Raw genomic sequence first — 15,556 nt, forward strand, 5'->3', positions numbered from 1 at the left:
GCAGAGATGAAAGAGACCCATCAGACTCCGTCCACTCCCTGAGAAGATACGATTTTCCCATGCTTCCTCAGAGAAAATTTGGTTACTAACCTTACATAACTGTTGTTCTTCAACATGTGTTGCTCATGTCCATTTCAATGTAGGTGTGTGCATGCCCTGAGCAACACTGCTGGAAAGTTTTTCCCTCAGTGGTATCTGTTGTGTTGGCTCTGTTGCCTGCTTGAGTCGTGCTCCCACGCACCAGTATAAAGGGCCCTTCCAACCCGCCATCTCCTCAGTTCCTTCTGACACAGAGGTAGGAGGGTGGGTTTTGGAATGAACATGAGCAACATATCTCAAAGAACAAGAGTTATGGAAGGTTAGTAATCGTTTTTTTCTTCGAGTGCTTGCTCATGTCCATTCCAACGTAGCTGACTGCCAAGCATGTGCGGGAGGTGGGTTCGGAGTTCAATGACAAGCAGACTGTAGCACTGCTCTGTCAAATCCAGCGTCATCTCTGGCCTGCTGAGTGATGGCATAGTGAGATGCAAAAGTGTCGACTAAAGACAATATTGTTGCTCTACAGATGTCCTGGACAGGAACCTGTGCCACAAATGCACATTGTGACTGCCCAAGCCTTGGAGCGCGCTGTTGAGTCCGCTGCACCCAGGGATGCCTTTGCCACAGCCATGCCTTCCGTGAATTCTTGTCTTGCTTCCTGAGGCAGCAACTCCTTAAACTTTTTCTCAGAGTCCCAGGCATTGAAATGGTACCTGCTCAGGAGTGCCTTCTGGTTGGTAATCCTGAGCTAGAGACCCCCTGTCGAATAGACCTTCCTCCCCAAAAGGTCTAACTTTTTGGCATCCTTGGCCTTCAGCATTGGTTTCTGTTGGCCCTGCCTTTCCGGCTCGTTGGCAGCCAACATCACCAACGAACCCAGTGGTGGGTGCGTGTACAGGAACTCAAACTCTTTTGTCGGGAAAAAATATTTCCTCTTAGTCCTTTTTGCCATCAGCTGCAGGGATGTCGGAGTCTGCCACAGAACCCTGATGGGGTCCATGGCTGCATCGCTCAGGGGCAGTGCAACTCTTGCGGGGCCCGTTGCCGCTAATATGTCCACAAGAGAGTGGGAGGATTCCCTAATTTCCTCCACCTGGATCCCCAGGTTTTGAGCTACCCTCCTTAGAAGCTCTTGATGTGCCTTATAATCCTCCTGCAGGGGCACATCATCAGTTCCGGTGACTGCCTTATCTGGGGAAGAGGAGGATGCTTGGACCGGCTCCACTCTTTGCCCTCGGCACCATCCAGATCCTGTGATGCCATTTCATGATACGTCACTGGCCTTGGTACTGGAGCCTGGATCATGTTCTGGTGGTGGAGGTTGTCCGGGCTCCAAAGCCACCGAACATGACCTCCTGGAACGGGACCCCAGTTGCACTGGGAATGCCAAGGGGTTCCAGAAATGCCATTGCACGGGGAACTGCCACTGCCACAGTGGCCACGCCACTGGTGGGACCCCCTGACTCGGGTCCACAGCTGGATAGTATCTAGACTGGCAGTGCCAGCTCCTTTGCAAGATGTAAGACTCCACCTCCAAGTCCATCTCTGAGGATCCTTCCAGAGACCAGGCTGTAGCAGTGCTGACCAGTGCCACTGAACGGTGCCGGGAGGAAGGGGACAGGGACTGAGCCATCATGGCTGGTTTCCCCTTTGAAACGATCTGTGGCCTTGAGCCTGCCTTGTCAGTGCTGCCCTCAACAGTTCCCGTATGGCTGGGACAACTGTACCAGTAGCACCAGTAAGTTCCGCACTGCCATGAAGGCCTGTAGTGTCAACGGCACCAATAGGGTCATGGGGCTCCAATGCCTCTCTCGCAATGGCGAGTCTATCAGTGCCGGACTCAACAGTTCCCGTTCCAGGACTGGAATCAACCGTGTGGCATAGGATGCCAGTGCCACAGGGTGGCCCGACCCAGATCGTACCCTGACAGCATCCCTCTGTTGAGCCGATCTCAGTGTCTGTGATCGGCCTGACACTTAGGCACCGGCGATGATGAACAGTGCCTAGCGTCTCTTGCTGGCGCATCTTTCTTGGGCCCTGGAGATGCTTGACAGTGCTGGGGTTCCTTAGAGGCAGTCGGAGTCTCTCTCCTCAGAACCAGAGATGGGGAAGGGCGCCAGGTGTCTCAAAGTCAGGCCAGAGTGCTCCTCACCTAGGCTGAGGTACTTGGTGCTGAGTCCGAGTGTCCTGGCTCCGATGGAGGTCGGAACACTGTCTCCTGGAGGACAGAGCGAAGTCTAGCGTCCCTATCCTTCTTGGTGCAAGGCTTAAATTCCCTACAAATCTTGCACTGCTCCTGCACATGAGCTTCTCCCAGCCACTTTAGTTAGTTAACTAACTAATAACTGAAATGTACTGTTAAACTACAATAAACTATATACACCAAGAGTAGAGAGATTCCACTGGGGAGTACTTGCAGAAGTAAGAACGAAACACAGTTCCAGCAACCGTCACCGGCTGAAAGAAGAAACTGAGAGGGTGGTAAGTCAGCAGGGCCCTTTATACTGGCGCTATGAGAGTGTGACTTCAGAGGGCACCAGAGCTGACCTGACAGGTACTACTGAGGGAAAACTTTCCTGCGGCAGTGCTCGGGGTGAGCACACACCAATGTTGGAATGGTCATGAGCAAACACTCGAAGAAGAAGAAGAACATATCAGATATTAAATGGTACGATATACATTTTAGCCAAAAACATAACCCAATGCTTTGAAAACATTCTAATCTCTTTCCTTTTAGCAGGTTTACCCATGAGTCAAACTCCTTTCTAAGGACTGCTGGAGCTCTAGTCTGTAAACAACACTGTCTTAATTTTGAGAGGCAAGAAGCTAAGGCCCATATTGTGCTTTCAAATTGAGCACATTCCTCTATCTAAGCTACTTATATCAGAGCAATGGGACCATATATGAACACCTCACAATTTCTGCTACTATCAGAGGGTTCACAAAGATCTCACTGAGGGTACAACGCAGACAAAAGCACATGAAACATTTTTCCTTAAATACAGAGACTTACATCATTAGACTGAAATAATCTGGTCATTGCAAAGAACGCTTCTGTGGCTTCAGTAGTTCCGAAATGTTCACCCTAAGGAGAACATGCAAGCAGCAGACGTTAGAAACCAGTCAAAACTTAACTGTCCAGTAGTTTTCTCTTTTTAGCTCTCTCTCGTCTATAATGCCCACTTAGATCCTTGGACTCCATCCTCTGTCTCTAAACCTTTTTCTTTTTTTAAATCTTTTCCCCATTTTAGAAACACTCCCTTCTTCACCTTGTATTTCTTATGGAGCACAAGACAATCTAAATATACTTTTTAAGTAGCTTGTTTCAACAGGAGTATCATCCATGATACACCCCTACCTCGATATAACGCTGTCCTTGGGAGCCAAAAAATCTTACCGCATTATAGGTGAAACCGTGTTATATTGAACTTGCTTTGATCCACCAGAGTGCGCCCTCCCCCCGGAGCACTGCTTTACCGCGCTATATCCAAATTCGTGTTATTTCGGGTGGTGTTATATCGAGGAAGCAGTGTACCAGCGAAGTAACAGGGTTTGTTAATTAATCTGTGCTCCCTCTGCTGTCTTTACAGCAGCAGGTGTTATGGTTTCTGTTTTAAGTTTTTGTCAACTGAGAAGAGGATTCTCCTAGGATTTCCCCAATACAAAACCTGTGCTGATTCAGATGCAGCAGAACATGTTAGACCTTGTAATCCCTGCTGGTCACACGTGAGTATTAAATAGTGCCCCCCTCTGTCCATATTTCATGTAATTTAGGTATCTAAGCTAAACATAATTCCTCAACATGGATTCCTGTTCACTACATAGGCAAAGAAAGAACCATGTGACAATCATTACCCAACCATTTTATTGTTCATACTCTTGTTTAAACGTGGCTATTTCTACAATATGAGAAGGCTGGTTCTGGCTAACACGGCATCACTGTAAACAGGCATAAATGGGACGCAGCTCCCAGAAGTCTATCATAAAAAGTCTTCAAAGCTTCAGTGATCTATGTCTCATCTCCCCCAAGGAAAGCTGAAAATCAAAACTAGGATCATAACATTATATAATAGGGTTCAATGTCTGTTACCCTTAATAAGCTGCCCTCTAGACTGACAGCATAAGGTACAAGTTGTTTTGCTATCCTTAAAGTACAGTAATTCTTTCATGCTAAACTTTTTTTTGATCAGAAAAGACTAATCCTAGGTGTGTGTTTGGGTTAGGAAGATCCACTTACCTGGTTCAGTAAGTAAAGGATCTTGGTAAGTATATGCAGACATCTTCGTGGATTTATGGGAGTCTCATTAAAGAGGCGAGCCTGCGGACACAGCAGAAATACTGCATTATTGCATAATTCATTGGTAACAAATTTACCAATTCACCCCATGGGATCAGGATAACTCATTTCACCCAAGCAGTCTTATTGTATACTACACCTTAACATGGATGCCAATTAATAAAAGCACTTAGCTGAAAAATGGACTCCGTTTTAGACAGATGGTTGTGAAGTGATTTGAACCAAGGACTGGATCTCGGGTTCCTGGGTTCTAATCATATAGCCAATCAGTGGTAAAGCTTGGGCATTTCTATTAATACTGGATGTCTTTGGGTCAGTTTAGTTTAGATTTTAAAAGTTTCCTTTCCAGCATCTGCAACCAAACACTAAAGCACTGTACTAGTGCAAGGGAACCTGACGGTGAAATTAATTAGTCTGCTTTCACATTTATAGTTCTTTACATCCAAATAGAGCCCCAAGCTCTTCACTGACCATATACATATCATTGCACTGACATACAGCTAGCCACCTCTAGGGTGCCCAGATATAGCCAGGCAAAGAAAAGCAAGCTGCATGGCATGACAATAGGGACACAGAAAAACAGCCTCTGCAGTAAGGGCCATTGGATCTTTAATGTCCATGCAAATTAAACAGGTCCTCTGTCTTCCTGGGTCTGATCTGAAAGATCCCCACACAGTAAACTGCATGTGCACTCAGTTTATTTTATCTACCCTGGAAGGATTAATTGACCATGCATCAGTCCAGGTACTTCAAACTTGTTGCTTAGGTCACTAGAGCATCCAGCCCAAAGCTATAGCAACTTTCACAATACACTTTCTGTACACATACCTCCTGAAGGACAGCACTCTTCTCCAAATGCTGGAAGGGATTGGAGCCACTACCTAAATAATAAAACAAATCATTGATGGTTACCCATATGCTAGAAGCCATGGAACTGAACACACAGAATGCCAGCTCTTAAACCTTCCACAAGCTCTCTCACTATGAACTGTGCAGAACCACGTGTCAAGTGGCTCTTAATGCTGCTAAGCGGCATTGCAATCTGAGGATCTGATGTTCCTCAGGAGCAGCATCCAAGCTAGTTTCAAGCGCTGCCTGTTTAGGGTGTGGGAAAAAAAAACCCAAACCCAACTTTTTCAACACAGTATCTCCAGCCAGCCAGTTGGTGAAGTTGGGTGGGGGATAGCTCAGTGGTTTGAGCATTGGCCTATTAAACCCAGGGTTGTGAGTTCAATCCTTGAGGAGGCCACTTAGGGATCTGGGGCAAAAATTGGTCCTTGGGCTGGACTCAATGACCTTTCGAGGTCCCTTCCAGTTCTAGGAGATTGGATAATCTCCAATTATTACCTTTATTACCTATCACAGCATCACCATCAAGTGAGGCTGCTAGCTCCCTTTCTTCCCACCCCAACTGCTTTATGTGCCTTAGATGCAACAAAGAGGGAACACCTTAGGGTAAGGCTGTTTCTTGCCATTGGAAACATTCACGTATTGGTTGATACATTGCCCCTCACTCACAGAAACCTATAACCTGCCAAAATAGCACTGCCACTACACGCTCTATAATCCAGGAGTGGCCAAACTTACTGACCCTCTGAGCTACATACAAAAATCTTCAGGAGTTCAAGAGCCACAAGACATGCACAATCTGTCCTGCAGGGTGGCTCCTGCTGGGGCATGTGACCAAAGCCCCAAGACCCTACTCCCCGCAAGGCAGAAGCCTCTAGCCTCACCACCCCACCGCAGGGCAGAAGCCCCAAGATCCCTCCCCCCAGGTCTAGTAGCTGGAGAATAGGGGGAAGGTATGGGGGGCTCCGCAAGCCATACTTTAACTGTAAAAGAGCTCATGAGCCTCGGTTTGGCCACAACTCGAATAATCACTAACACTGGGCAGCTTTAGCAAAACATTAATATAGGGCATGATAAAAAAAACCCTGGCCTTAGAAAATCAGAAGTTACATTCCATAGCGTATGCCTAGTCCTTGAAAAGTTACGATACCTACTGACCAGAAGACTAAACCTACCAGCTGCAGGTACATGTGAAAAATTGGAAGAGGAACTCCAGCAGCAAGGTCCAAGAACAACGATCTGACTGAAAAACCCAGCCCCAGTGTCACCTCCAGCTGTAGGAAGGGTAAAGGTGCTTGCATTTCTACCACGGGTGCTTGTCCCTGAATACTCCTTATAGGCTCCATCTTTTGTATCAGCTTCTGGATAGCACATACCTGGCAAATTTGAAACCCCAGCCCCCTCTACCTGCTAAAAAGAAGTAGTTTTCTGGTGCCTTCTCCCCTACCCCTGAGACTTCGGGTTGCTACAAAAAGGGGACAGGTTTCCATTCATCCACCACCATGACCATCCTTAACCTCTGCTTTTTAGATTATCTTCTCTAGCTAATAATCCCAGTTCCCGCCTCCACAGGAGGGGTAGTCAATAGGACCACCGTGGGCCAAATCTGGACTGTCAGATAGTTTTGAACGGACTCTAAAAATCTTTTGACGACTTATTATTGTAATTATTGTTATTTTTGTATTATTTTCTCTGGGGTCTGGACCTTGACCAAGAAATCTGGACCTTGAAAAATAAAAAATTGACTACCCCTGCTCTACTGCTACTAAGGGTATGTCTACACTACAATTAGACACCGATGGTTGGCCTGTGTCTGCTGACTCAGGCTTGCAGGACTTGGGCTAAGGGGCTGTTTAATTGCAGGGTAGTCATCAGGTATGTCCACATTGCAATCAAAAACCTGCAGCTGGCCCATGCCAGCTGACTCAGGCTTGTGGGGCTCAGGTTGCAGGGCTGTTTCACTGCACTGTAGACTTCTGGGCTCAGCCTACGAGGGTCCCAGAGCTCTCGCTGCAACCTGAGCCTGGAAGTCTACACTGCAATGAAACAGCCCTGCAGCCCCAGTAAGACCAAGACCAAGCCAGCTGGCCCAGGTGCGGGTTTTTAAGTGCAGTATAGATATACCCATTGTGACTTAGGCTGCAGCCTAAGCTCTGGGACCCTCCAACCTCCCAAGGTCCTAGAGCCTGGGCTCCAGCCCAAGCGGCTACACAGCAATTAAACAATCCTTTAGCCTGAGCCCAAGTCAGCTGGCAAGGGCCAGCTGCAGGTGTTTAACTGCAGTGTAGTCATGCTACTTGACACCAAGGGTAGCAGGCAACTGATAAGACTCTTGACAGTTTCATTGCCGCATAAAGGGTTATGAAGAGCAGAAGTAAAATTGTGCAGTCTTGTTAATTCTACTCTTCTGTTTGTTGGCAAAGCTCAGAGGAACAACAGTGGCAATGATGCTGTCTTTGAAGACTTAGGAAATGACAGTTCCCTGTTGGAAGATTATCTTAAAAACTAGGTCTAGAAGAATTTGCTAAACTAACATTTAAATTTTGAAAAAACTCCTTAGCCACTCATGAAAGATTCCCACTCACGAGTAGATTTATTTTCCAAACCCTAGCATAACTGTCTACATGTCTACTAGATCACAAAGAATTTTACACCACCAACTGAATGATCTGTGTAGCATATGCAAGTTACCATGGTAATGAGCACAGAATAGACAGGGTACTTTAATTACTACGGTGAGTGTGGTATAGATGGACACAGTGATTTGGGCCCCAAACTCAATTCCTTCTCGGCCTCACTGCCAAGGGGCTGCCAACAAGATTGACTGCACATGCCACTTTTGCTATGTTTTATTTTTATGATGTTGACTCCTGCCCAGTAGAGAGACATGGTATACAAGAATATCTTTTATTGGACCCATTTCTGTTGGTGACAGACAAGCTTTCGAGCCACACAGAGCTCTTCTTTAGGTCTGGGAAAGATATTCCCAGTGTCACAGCTAAATACAAGGTGGAACAGATGTGACACTGGGAATACCTTTCCCAGACCTAAAGAAGAGCTCTGTGTGGCTCAAAAGCTTGTCTCTCTTATCAACAGAAGTGGGTCCAATAAAAGACATTACCTCACCCACCTTGTCTCTCTAATATCTTGGGACCCACACAGCTACAATAAGAACAGATATAACTTAGTAGCTAAATGTTTCAAGTATCAGAGGGGTAGCTGTGTTAGTCTGGATCTGTAAAAGCAGCAAGGAGTACTGTGGCACCTTACAGACAAACAGACGTATTGGAGCATGAGCTTTCGTGGGTGAATACCCACTTCGGATGCATCCACGAAAGCTCATGCTCCAATACATCTGTTAGTCTATAAGGTGCCACAGGACTCTTTGCTGCTTTTATAGATAAATGTTTGTACTTCACGGTCCAAGAGACACAAACAAGGCTTTCATCTCAGGGCCAAACACATCAAGACACCTGATCACAGTCTTTGATAGACCGAGAGACTACCTACACTGCATACCTGCCCAGTAGAAGTGAGACCAAACCACGAATGTGACAACAGCTTTATTCGGAACACTGAATGCTATTTTAAATGTATTATGAAACAGTTTGAACAGCACAGTTCCTCCAGCCCAACACACTGATGGGTTAAACATAAGAATGCCCATACTGAGTCCGACCATTGGTCCAGCTAGCTCAGCATCCTGTCTTCCATCAGTGGCCAGTGCCAGAGGCTTCAGAGGGAATAAATGGAACAGGGCAATTATTTCCATCCCGTTTCCAGTCCCAGCATCTGGTAGTTCCAGGCTTAGGATCACCCAGAGCATTGGGTTGTTTAGCAGCATTAATTTGACAGCACACTTCACTAGAAGCAGACCCAAGTGGTTCATAGTTTTCTTTGGCTATGGAGAACATCCCAGCTGCAACCAGCCTGTTCCACACATGGTATTGCAGCATTTCTCACATGCAGCCATTGTGGGATCTTTCTGCGGCCACAACAGCCTCCTGGGTGGAGATGTGGGACGGAGCGGGGTAGTGCCCAGCTTTTGCTCCTGGCTGCCTTGGTGTTTGCTGGTATAACCCAGACACCTTTGCGGTGTGGTATTCTGTCCTATGTAATGGCACCGAGACCACTTCAGGAGAGAGATATTAATGAGTCTGCTCTACAGCCTTAGCTAACAGTCAGTTGGCTTTTAGCTCATGTGGTAGAGCGGGGTTCTCAAGATGGGGGTTGGGACCCCTCAGGAGGGTCACAAGATTATTACATGGGGGGTCATGAGCTGTCAACCTCCACCCCAAATCCCGCTTTGCCTCAAGCATTTATAATGGTGTAAAATATATTTAAAAGTGTTTTTAATTTATAAGGGAGGGGGGTCACACTCAGAGGCTTGCTGTGTGAAAGGGGTCACCAGTACAAACGTCTGAGCACCGCTGTGGTAGAGGCCCATGCACTAAGCTCCAGACGTCCAGGGTTCGACCCTGCCCACCACCGACCCGCTCTGTCCGGGCCCCACGGGGACCCGCAGCCTCCTGGGCTGCTCCGGGCAGCACCGCTGCAGCCACGCCGGGGGGGGTGGGGGTCACTGCGGGCGCTCAGCCGGCTTGGGCCCCGGGCGGCGGGGCTCAGCTTCGGAAACACGTTCCGAGCGCGCTGAGGCCACCGAACCCCTGTTCTGCGAAGCCCTGGCAGGGGAGGGCTCGGTGCCAGCACCAACCCCGTCACTGGGGATCAGCGGCACGAGCCCGGCCCCCCGCGAGGGCACAGCAGCCCCACGGGGCCCGGGGGGGGGCGGGGAAGCGCCGCGTCCCCCACAGCCGCGTCCGGGGGAGGGTAAGAGCCCCTCACGCCCCCTCGCCCCCCACGGAGCCCGGGGGAGCCAGTTGGGCCCCTTCGCTCCCACATGACCCCTCCCCGCCCGGGGGCAGCTGAGGCGCCGGGTCCCAGGAGAACACGGCCAGGCCCGCCGGGCTCTGACTGACGGGCCGGGGCCGCGGGAGCCGGGCGGGCCCCTCAGCCGCCGCCGCTACTCGGCAGGAACCGCACCGGGCCGGACACGCGTCCCCCCCCGGCCCGGCGCCGAGGCCGCCGCCGCCCCACCCCCGTACCGGTCTCCTCGTCCTTCTTGTCGAACTTCTTAATCATCTCCGGGCCGCCCGCTCGCTTCCCTCAGCGCCCTGAGCCGCCGCCGGAGCCGGGAGGGAGCGCCCGCCGGAAGGCCCGCCTCCAAATGCGGCAACGCGCCACCTGACTGGCCCGCAGAGCCGCCATTCACCGTGGAGCCACGCCCCCCTCGCCGCTCTCCGCGCCCGGCGCCTTGTTCCACGCCCCCTTCCAGCCTGGCCGCAACCAACCACGTCCGGGGCACGCCCCCTTCGCTCTCCGGAAAGCGGTGGGGGGGGACGTTTCCATTTAAAGGGACAGAGCCCATATTTAGGACAAGCTTCTCCCCAGAGCCCTGTTCCTCTCCCAATGAGCTTCGCTTTGGAGCTGGAGCAGGGTTCAGGTGCCAGGCTGCTGGGGCGCCACTAGGACCCAGCGTGTAGAAAATTGTGTCTGCTGCTGGTGTGTATGTCTTCTCTCTGCTCCAGGTGCACAGAGATGGTGGAGTGCTGGGCTGGAGGCAGGAGGGCGCAAGAGACATAACAGGCAGGAGAAAAGGTGACAGGGAATAACAGAAAGCAGCAGGCGCTGCAGGGAGAGAGAGGAGGAGGAGCCTCTTCTGTATCTCTCTGGCACCCCCAGGAGCCTGGACTGATTCACACCAGCTTCTCAGGGAGCTTCCTGTTTCCTGCTGCTTCCCTGAACCCACTCGAGGAGAACAGGCAGTCAGCTGAAGTAGTAGGAGCCAGTTAGGCCCTTAAGATGCTGATAGCTTCCCTCACTCAGGCCCTGCTACCAGCCTGCTTATTTGTCCCCTGCAGTTGAGTGTTGAGAGCCACTATAGCAGGCAGAGAACAGCAGTCATGAGTGAAAGAAGAAAACGCCGCTCTGGGGCAGCATTCAGAAAAAGAAAGCAAAGGAAGCTTTTCTATCTAAGCAGGAAGGAGCTCTCCTGAGATACATAGACACAAATGTTCACGGTGAGCCTTCTGGCCCCAGTGAGGATGTGAGTGGTGAGGAGATGCCTGATCTTCCAGTTAGTCAGAGTGCAGGCACAGGTGAAAGTAAGCCGGTATGGTCCGGTACGGCATACCGGCAAGAGCCAGTACGCTGTGCTGGACTGCACCGGCTTCCGCGGCAGGGATTTAAAGGGCTCTGGGCTCCCCGCCGCAGCAGGCAGCCCAGAGGCCTTTGAATCCCGCCCGCGGCTCAGGTGGTTGGGCTGGGGCTGGGATTTAAAGGGCTCACAGCTCCCTGCAGCTGTGAGCAGCCCAGAGCCCTTTGAATCCTGCCCACGGCTCCGGCGGCTGGGCTGGAGCCAGGATTTAAAGGGCTCAGAGCTCCCATGGCTGCAGGTAGCCCAGAGCCCTTTAAATCCCACACGCGGCTCCGGCAGCCAGAGCTGCGGTGGGGATTTAAAGGGCCTGGAGCTCCGTGGCGGCCAGAGTCCCGGGCCCTTTAATTTGCCCCTGAGCCCCAGGGGCTCCCAGCCACCTCTACAGCTGGGAGCCCCAGGTTGATTTAAAGGCCCTGGGGCTCCCAGCCACAGCTGGTGCCCCAGGGCCTTTAAATCTTGAGAGGCCCTGCCTCTTCTGGTTGAGGCCCCGCCTCTTCCGGTTGAGGCCACGCCCCCTCAGGACTCCGGCAGTACCGGTAAGTCCTGTAAGTTACTTTCACCCCTGAGTGCAGGTGACCTGGCAGCTACTGCAGCATCCATATCTCCATCTCAAATGGACGCAGGACCGGCTCTAGGTTTTTGCCACCCCAAGCAAAAAACTTTTGGTCCTCCCGCCCTGCCCCCAGTTTTTTTTGGCTTTTACACATGTTTGAACTTTGCAAATTTTTTTTGACTGTTTAAAATTTAAAAAAAAATGAAAACAGAGAATTTGTAGTTAGTGAAATAAAACAATTTCTTACTAGTGTACTCATTTAATTTTAACAAAATCACAATTACAAACAATTTGGGTTCAACTATACACTGTAATGAAAAACGTTAGTGTCTTCCGGTGCGCACAGTTTCTCATAAATTAAAAGAATTTATATGAACTGAATTTTTCTGGTTTTTATACTTGTGAAGTCTTTTAATAATTTAGTGAAATCTAAATTTTTTGCAATGGTACTTTCAATTGAAATTAATGTGAGTCCTGACAAAAGATTTTGAGACATGGTGGATCTCAAATAATTTTTTAGTAATTTCAGTTTTGAGAAACTGCGCTCACCCGCACAGCCCCTAGCCCCCTTACCTGGCAGTAGGTACCGGTGACCCCGGTGGGGCAGGTGCAGCTGTAGGCAGGCTGGGGCAGTGGGGGGAGGCGGGGCCCCGTGCCAGTGCTGGGGAGCAGGTGCAGTTGTTCCAGCAGGGCTGGCTGAGGCAGGAGTCCCTCGCGGGGCCGGAGGGATGTGGTGCTGACTGGTCCGGAGAGGCAGGCACGGTGCTGGGCCAGGCTGAGCAGCAGGAGCAGGAGCAGGGCGGCACGGGGCATGGCGCTGCAGCAGCGGCCAGGGCAGCCCGGGTCTTGGGGCCGCTGTACGGTGGCGGCAGAGGACACGGAGACAGCGGCTCCGCGGCGCTTCTCGGCTGCTCCCTGGCACTGCTTCCCCAAGCAACATGAGGGCGGGGACTAGGGCGGGGAGGCAGGGGCGGCTCTAGGAATTTGGCCGCCCCAAGCAGTCATGCCTGCGGGAGGTTGACTGGAGCTGCGGGACCACCAGACCCTCCGCAGTCATGCCTGTGGGAGGTCGACTGGAGCTGCGGCTCCGGTGCACCTCCCGCAGGCATGACTGCGGGAGGTCCGCCGGACCCGCCTGCCGCCCTGCCGGCAAAATGCCACCCCAAGCGCGCGCTTGGCGCGCTGGGGTCTGGAGCCAGCCCTGCGGGGAGGGTGCCCAGCCACGACTGGGAGCAGGGCGGGCTGGGGGCTGCTGGAGGGAACCCGGGGCACCCACCACGTGATCAGTTCCACTTTATCTATTAGGACAAGGTCTAATATAGAATTTCCCCATGTTGGCTGCAACACTTATTGAGTTAGGAAATGATCATATATAATGTTTAGAAATTTGAAGGATGTTTTAGCACTGGCAGCATGAGACCTCCAGCATATGTCACTCAAATTGAAGTCCCCCAAGATCACACAGTTTATTTCCCCAATACATTATAAATAAGTGCTTAAGGAGGCAGTCAATCTGTTCCCTGGAGTGATCTGGTGGTCGGTAGTAGACACCAACTAATATCCCATCTTGTGCTTTATGTGTTAGGACATTGATCCATAAGCATTTCAGATCCTTCTCTTCCAGGTTATCGCTGACTCAGAAACAGGTATTTGACATAGAGTGCCACTCTCCTTCCTTTTTGCCCACTTGATCCTTCCTAAATAAGTTATAAACCATTCCAATTGCGCAAATCATCCCACTAGGTTTCAGTAATACCAACTACAGCTAAGTTACACCTGTCAAATTACTAATGCATCATTAAATAATCTCTTGGCATTAAGCATGCTAACTACTCGGGCCCAAATCCATAAGATTGTTTTCGATGCCAGTTAGAAGCTGTGATGGGGTGTATCAGCCCCGCACTGGTACAACAGGGGTTAACTCTTCTGTCTTAGCCTAGGAGGCCACACACACTCCGCCTCCCGGCTCTGCTGGGCATGCTCCAGCTGGAAGCAGGATATAAGAGCCAGCAGAGCAGCTCAGTCTGGGCTGACTGCCTGCAAGGAAGGAGGTGTGTTGCTAGTTCCTGAGGGAGGACTACCTGTATTCCCATATGCGGAGGCTAGCCTGTTGGAGATGGACCCCGACATACCGGCACAGGACATCGCGGAGAGGGGAGAGACTGGAGAATCCCAGAGACAAAGAACCTCAGAGACTCGGGTAGGAAGTAACACAGGGAAGTATTGTGGGGAAATGGTTATAGAACCAGACCAAGGCTTGGAGTGTTTCGGTTGGAGCCCCACCGAGCTGGTGGCGGGCAACCCCGCCACTGAAAGGACCCTGGGTTGGACCTGGTGGAGATGGTGGGCCCGAGTCCACCTATCCTGCCCTGAGAGCAAGGGCTATAGTACTGACTCTAGCCATTGGGTTGCACTGCCCTGAGAGCAAGGGTTGTATTATGGACTCTGGCCACTAGGCCATACTGCCCAGAGAGCGAGGTTCACGTTCAAGACTAAGGCCACAAAGCTGTGCTGCCTGAGATGTGGGGCAGCCCTTCTGACTCAACTGTGGGACTGTGATGCACCTCTCCTCTGCCCCCACGGGGTCACGGGGTGTATCAGCCCTGAGACAGAAGCCTAAATGCCTTTGGGGATTTGGTGCAACCAAGGGAGGTATTGGCATGATGTATTAATAAGAAGACCTACTTAATGTCTGACTAATTTGGGGCTTTGTTTTCACTAGGGAAAAAGTGTGGTGTGTTACCACATGTTGACGATCACATAGATTGATGATTAGCTTGTGGTAAAAACCTAGTGGGACAACTGTCAGTAGACTTTGGTAAGAAATCCAAGATGGAGTTCTTGGTGTATCCTGCCCACAGGTCTCCACTGCGATGGGAGAAATTACAATTCCATCCTAACCTACCACATCATGCTGGAGCACTCCGACTGTTCTTTCATGGGGCCATTTACAACATCTGCATCCATAACCTCAATATTGAGTTTCCCTCCTACCCTAACCTGAACAGGCTGATAGCTCAGATGGTGTCCTCCATCACTGCTTCCCTGAGGTTTGATAGTGAGATCCACATTCAAAGCACCGAATTCCAAACTAACTTGGTGCCTTATCCCTGGATACACTTCTCCATCACTACCTATGTGCCCATAATTTTGGCAGAAAAAGCTTAGAATGAGCAGCTCTTGGTGCCTGAAATCACTGACGTTTGCTTTGAATTCTCCAACCAGATGGTGAAATGTGACCCTCGCCGAGGCAAATACATGGCTTGCTGCCTGCTGTACCGGGGCGATGTGGTGCCCAAGGATATGAATGCAGCTATAGCAGCCATCAAAACCAGGAGGGCCAATTAGTTTATGGACTGGTGCCCAACTGGGTTTAAGGTGGGCATCAACTACCAGTGATGTAGCTGGGGGAGACCTGGCTAAAGTTCAGCTCTTCTTTCGGGTTTGGGAAAGATACTCCGAGCATCAGAGCTAAATGCAAGATGGAACAGATGCTCGGAGTATCTTTCCTAAAGCTGAAGAAGAGCTCTGTGTGACTCGAAAGCTTGTCTCTCTCACCAGCAGATGTTGGTCCAATAAAAGACATTACCTCACCCAACTT

The 15,556-nt window shown here is 50.4% G+C and overlaps 1 protein-coding gene and 1 pseudogene across 1 annotated transcript in view; one reads left to right on the forward strand and one right to left on the reverse strand.

The window, feature by feature from the left end:
* Positions 1-10,407, reverse strand: part of COPG2 (COPI coat complex subunit gamma 2) — a 46,063-nt gene extending 35,656 nt beyond the window's left edge. Inside the window, exons 1-4 of the mRNA XM_045028475.1 lie at positions 10,291-10,407; positions 5,165-5,217; positions 4,277-4,357; positions 3,053-3,124 (exon numbers count right to left, since the gene is read on the reverse strand). Coding sequence (XP_044884410.1) covers positions 3,053-3,124; positions 4,277-4,357; positions 5,165-5,217; positions 10,291-10,327 — 243 coding nt within the window. The 5' untranslated portion in view covers positions 10,328-10,407. The remainder of the gene's footprint in view (positions 1-3,052; positions 3,125-4,276; positions 4,358-5,164; positions 5,218-10,290) is intronic.
* A 2,359-nt stretch (positions 10,408-12,766) lies between these two features.
* LOC123344145 lies at positions 12,767-15,354 on the forward strand (annotated as a pseudogene).
* The last annotated feature ends 202 nt before the right edge of the window (positions 15,355-15,556 follow it).

This window comes from Mauremys mutica, chromosome 1 (assembly GCF_020497125.1).
Source record: "Mauremys mutica isolate MM-2020 ecotype Southern chromosome 1, ASM2049712v1, whole genome shotgun sequence".
NCBI lineage: Eukaryota > Metazoa > Chordata > Testudines > Geoemydidae > Mauremys > Mauremys mutica.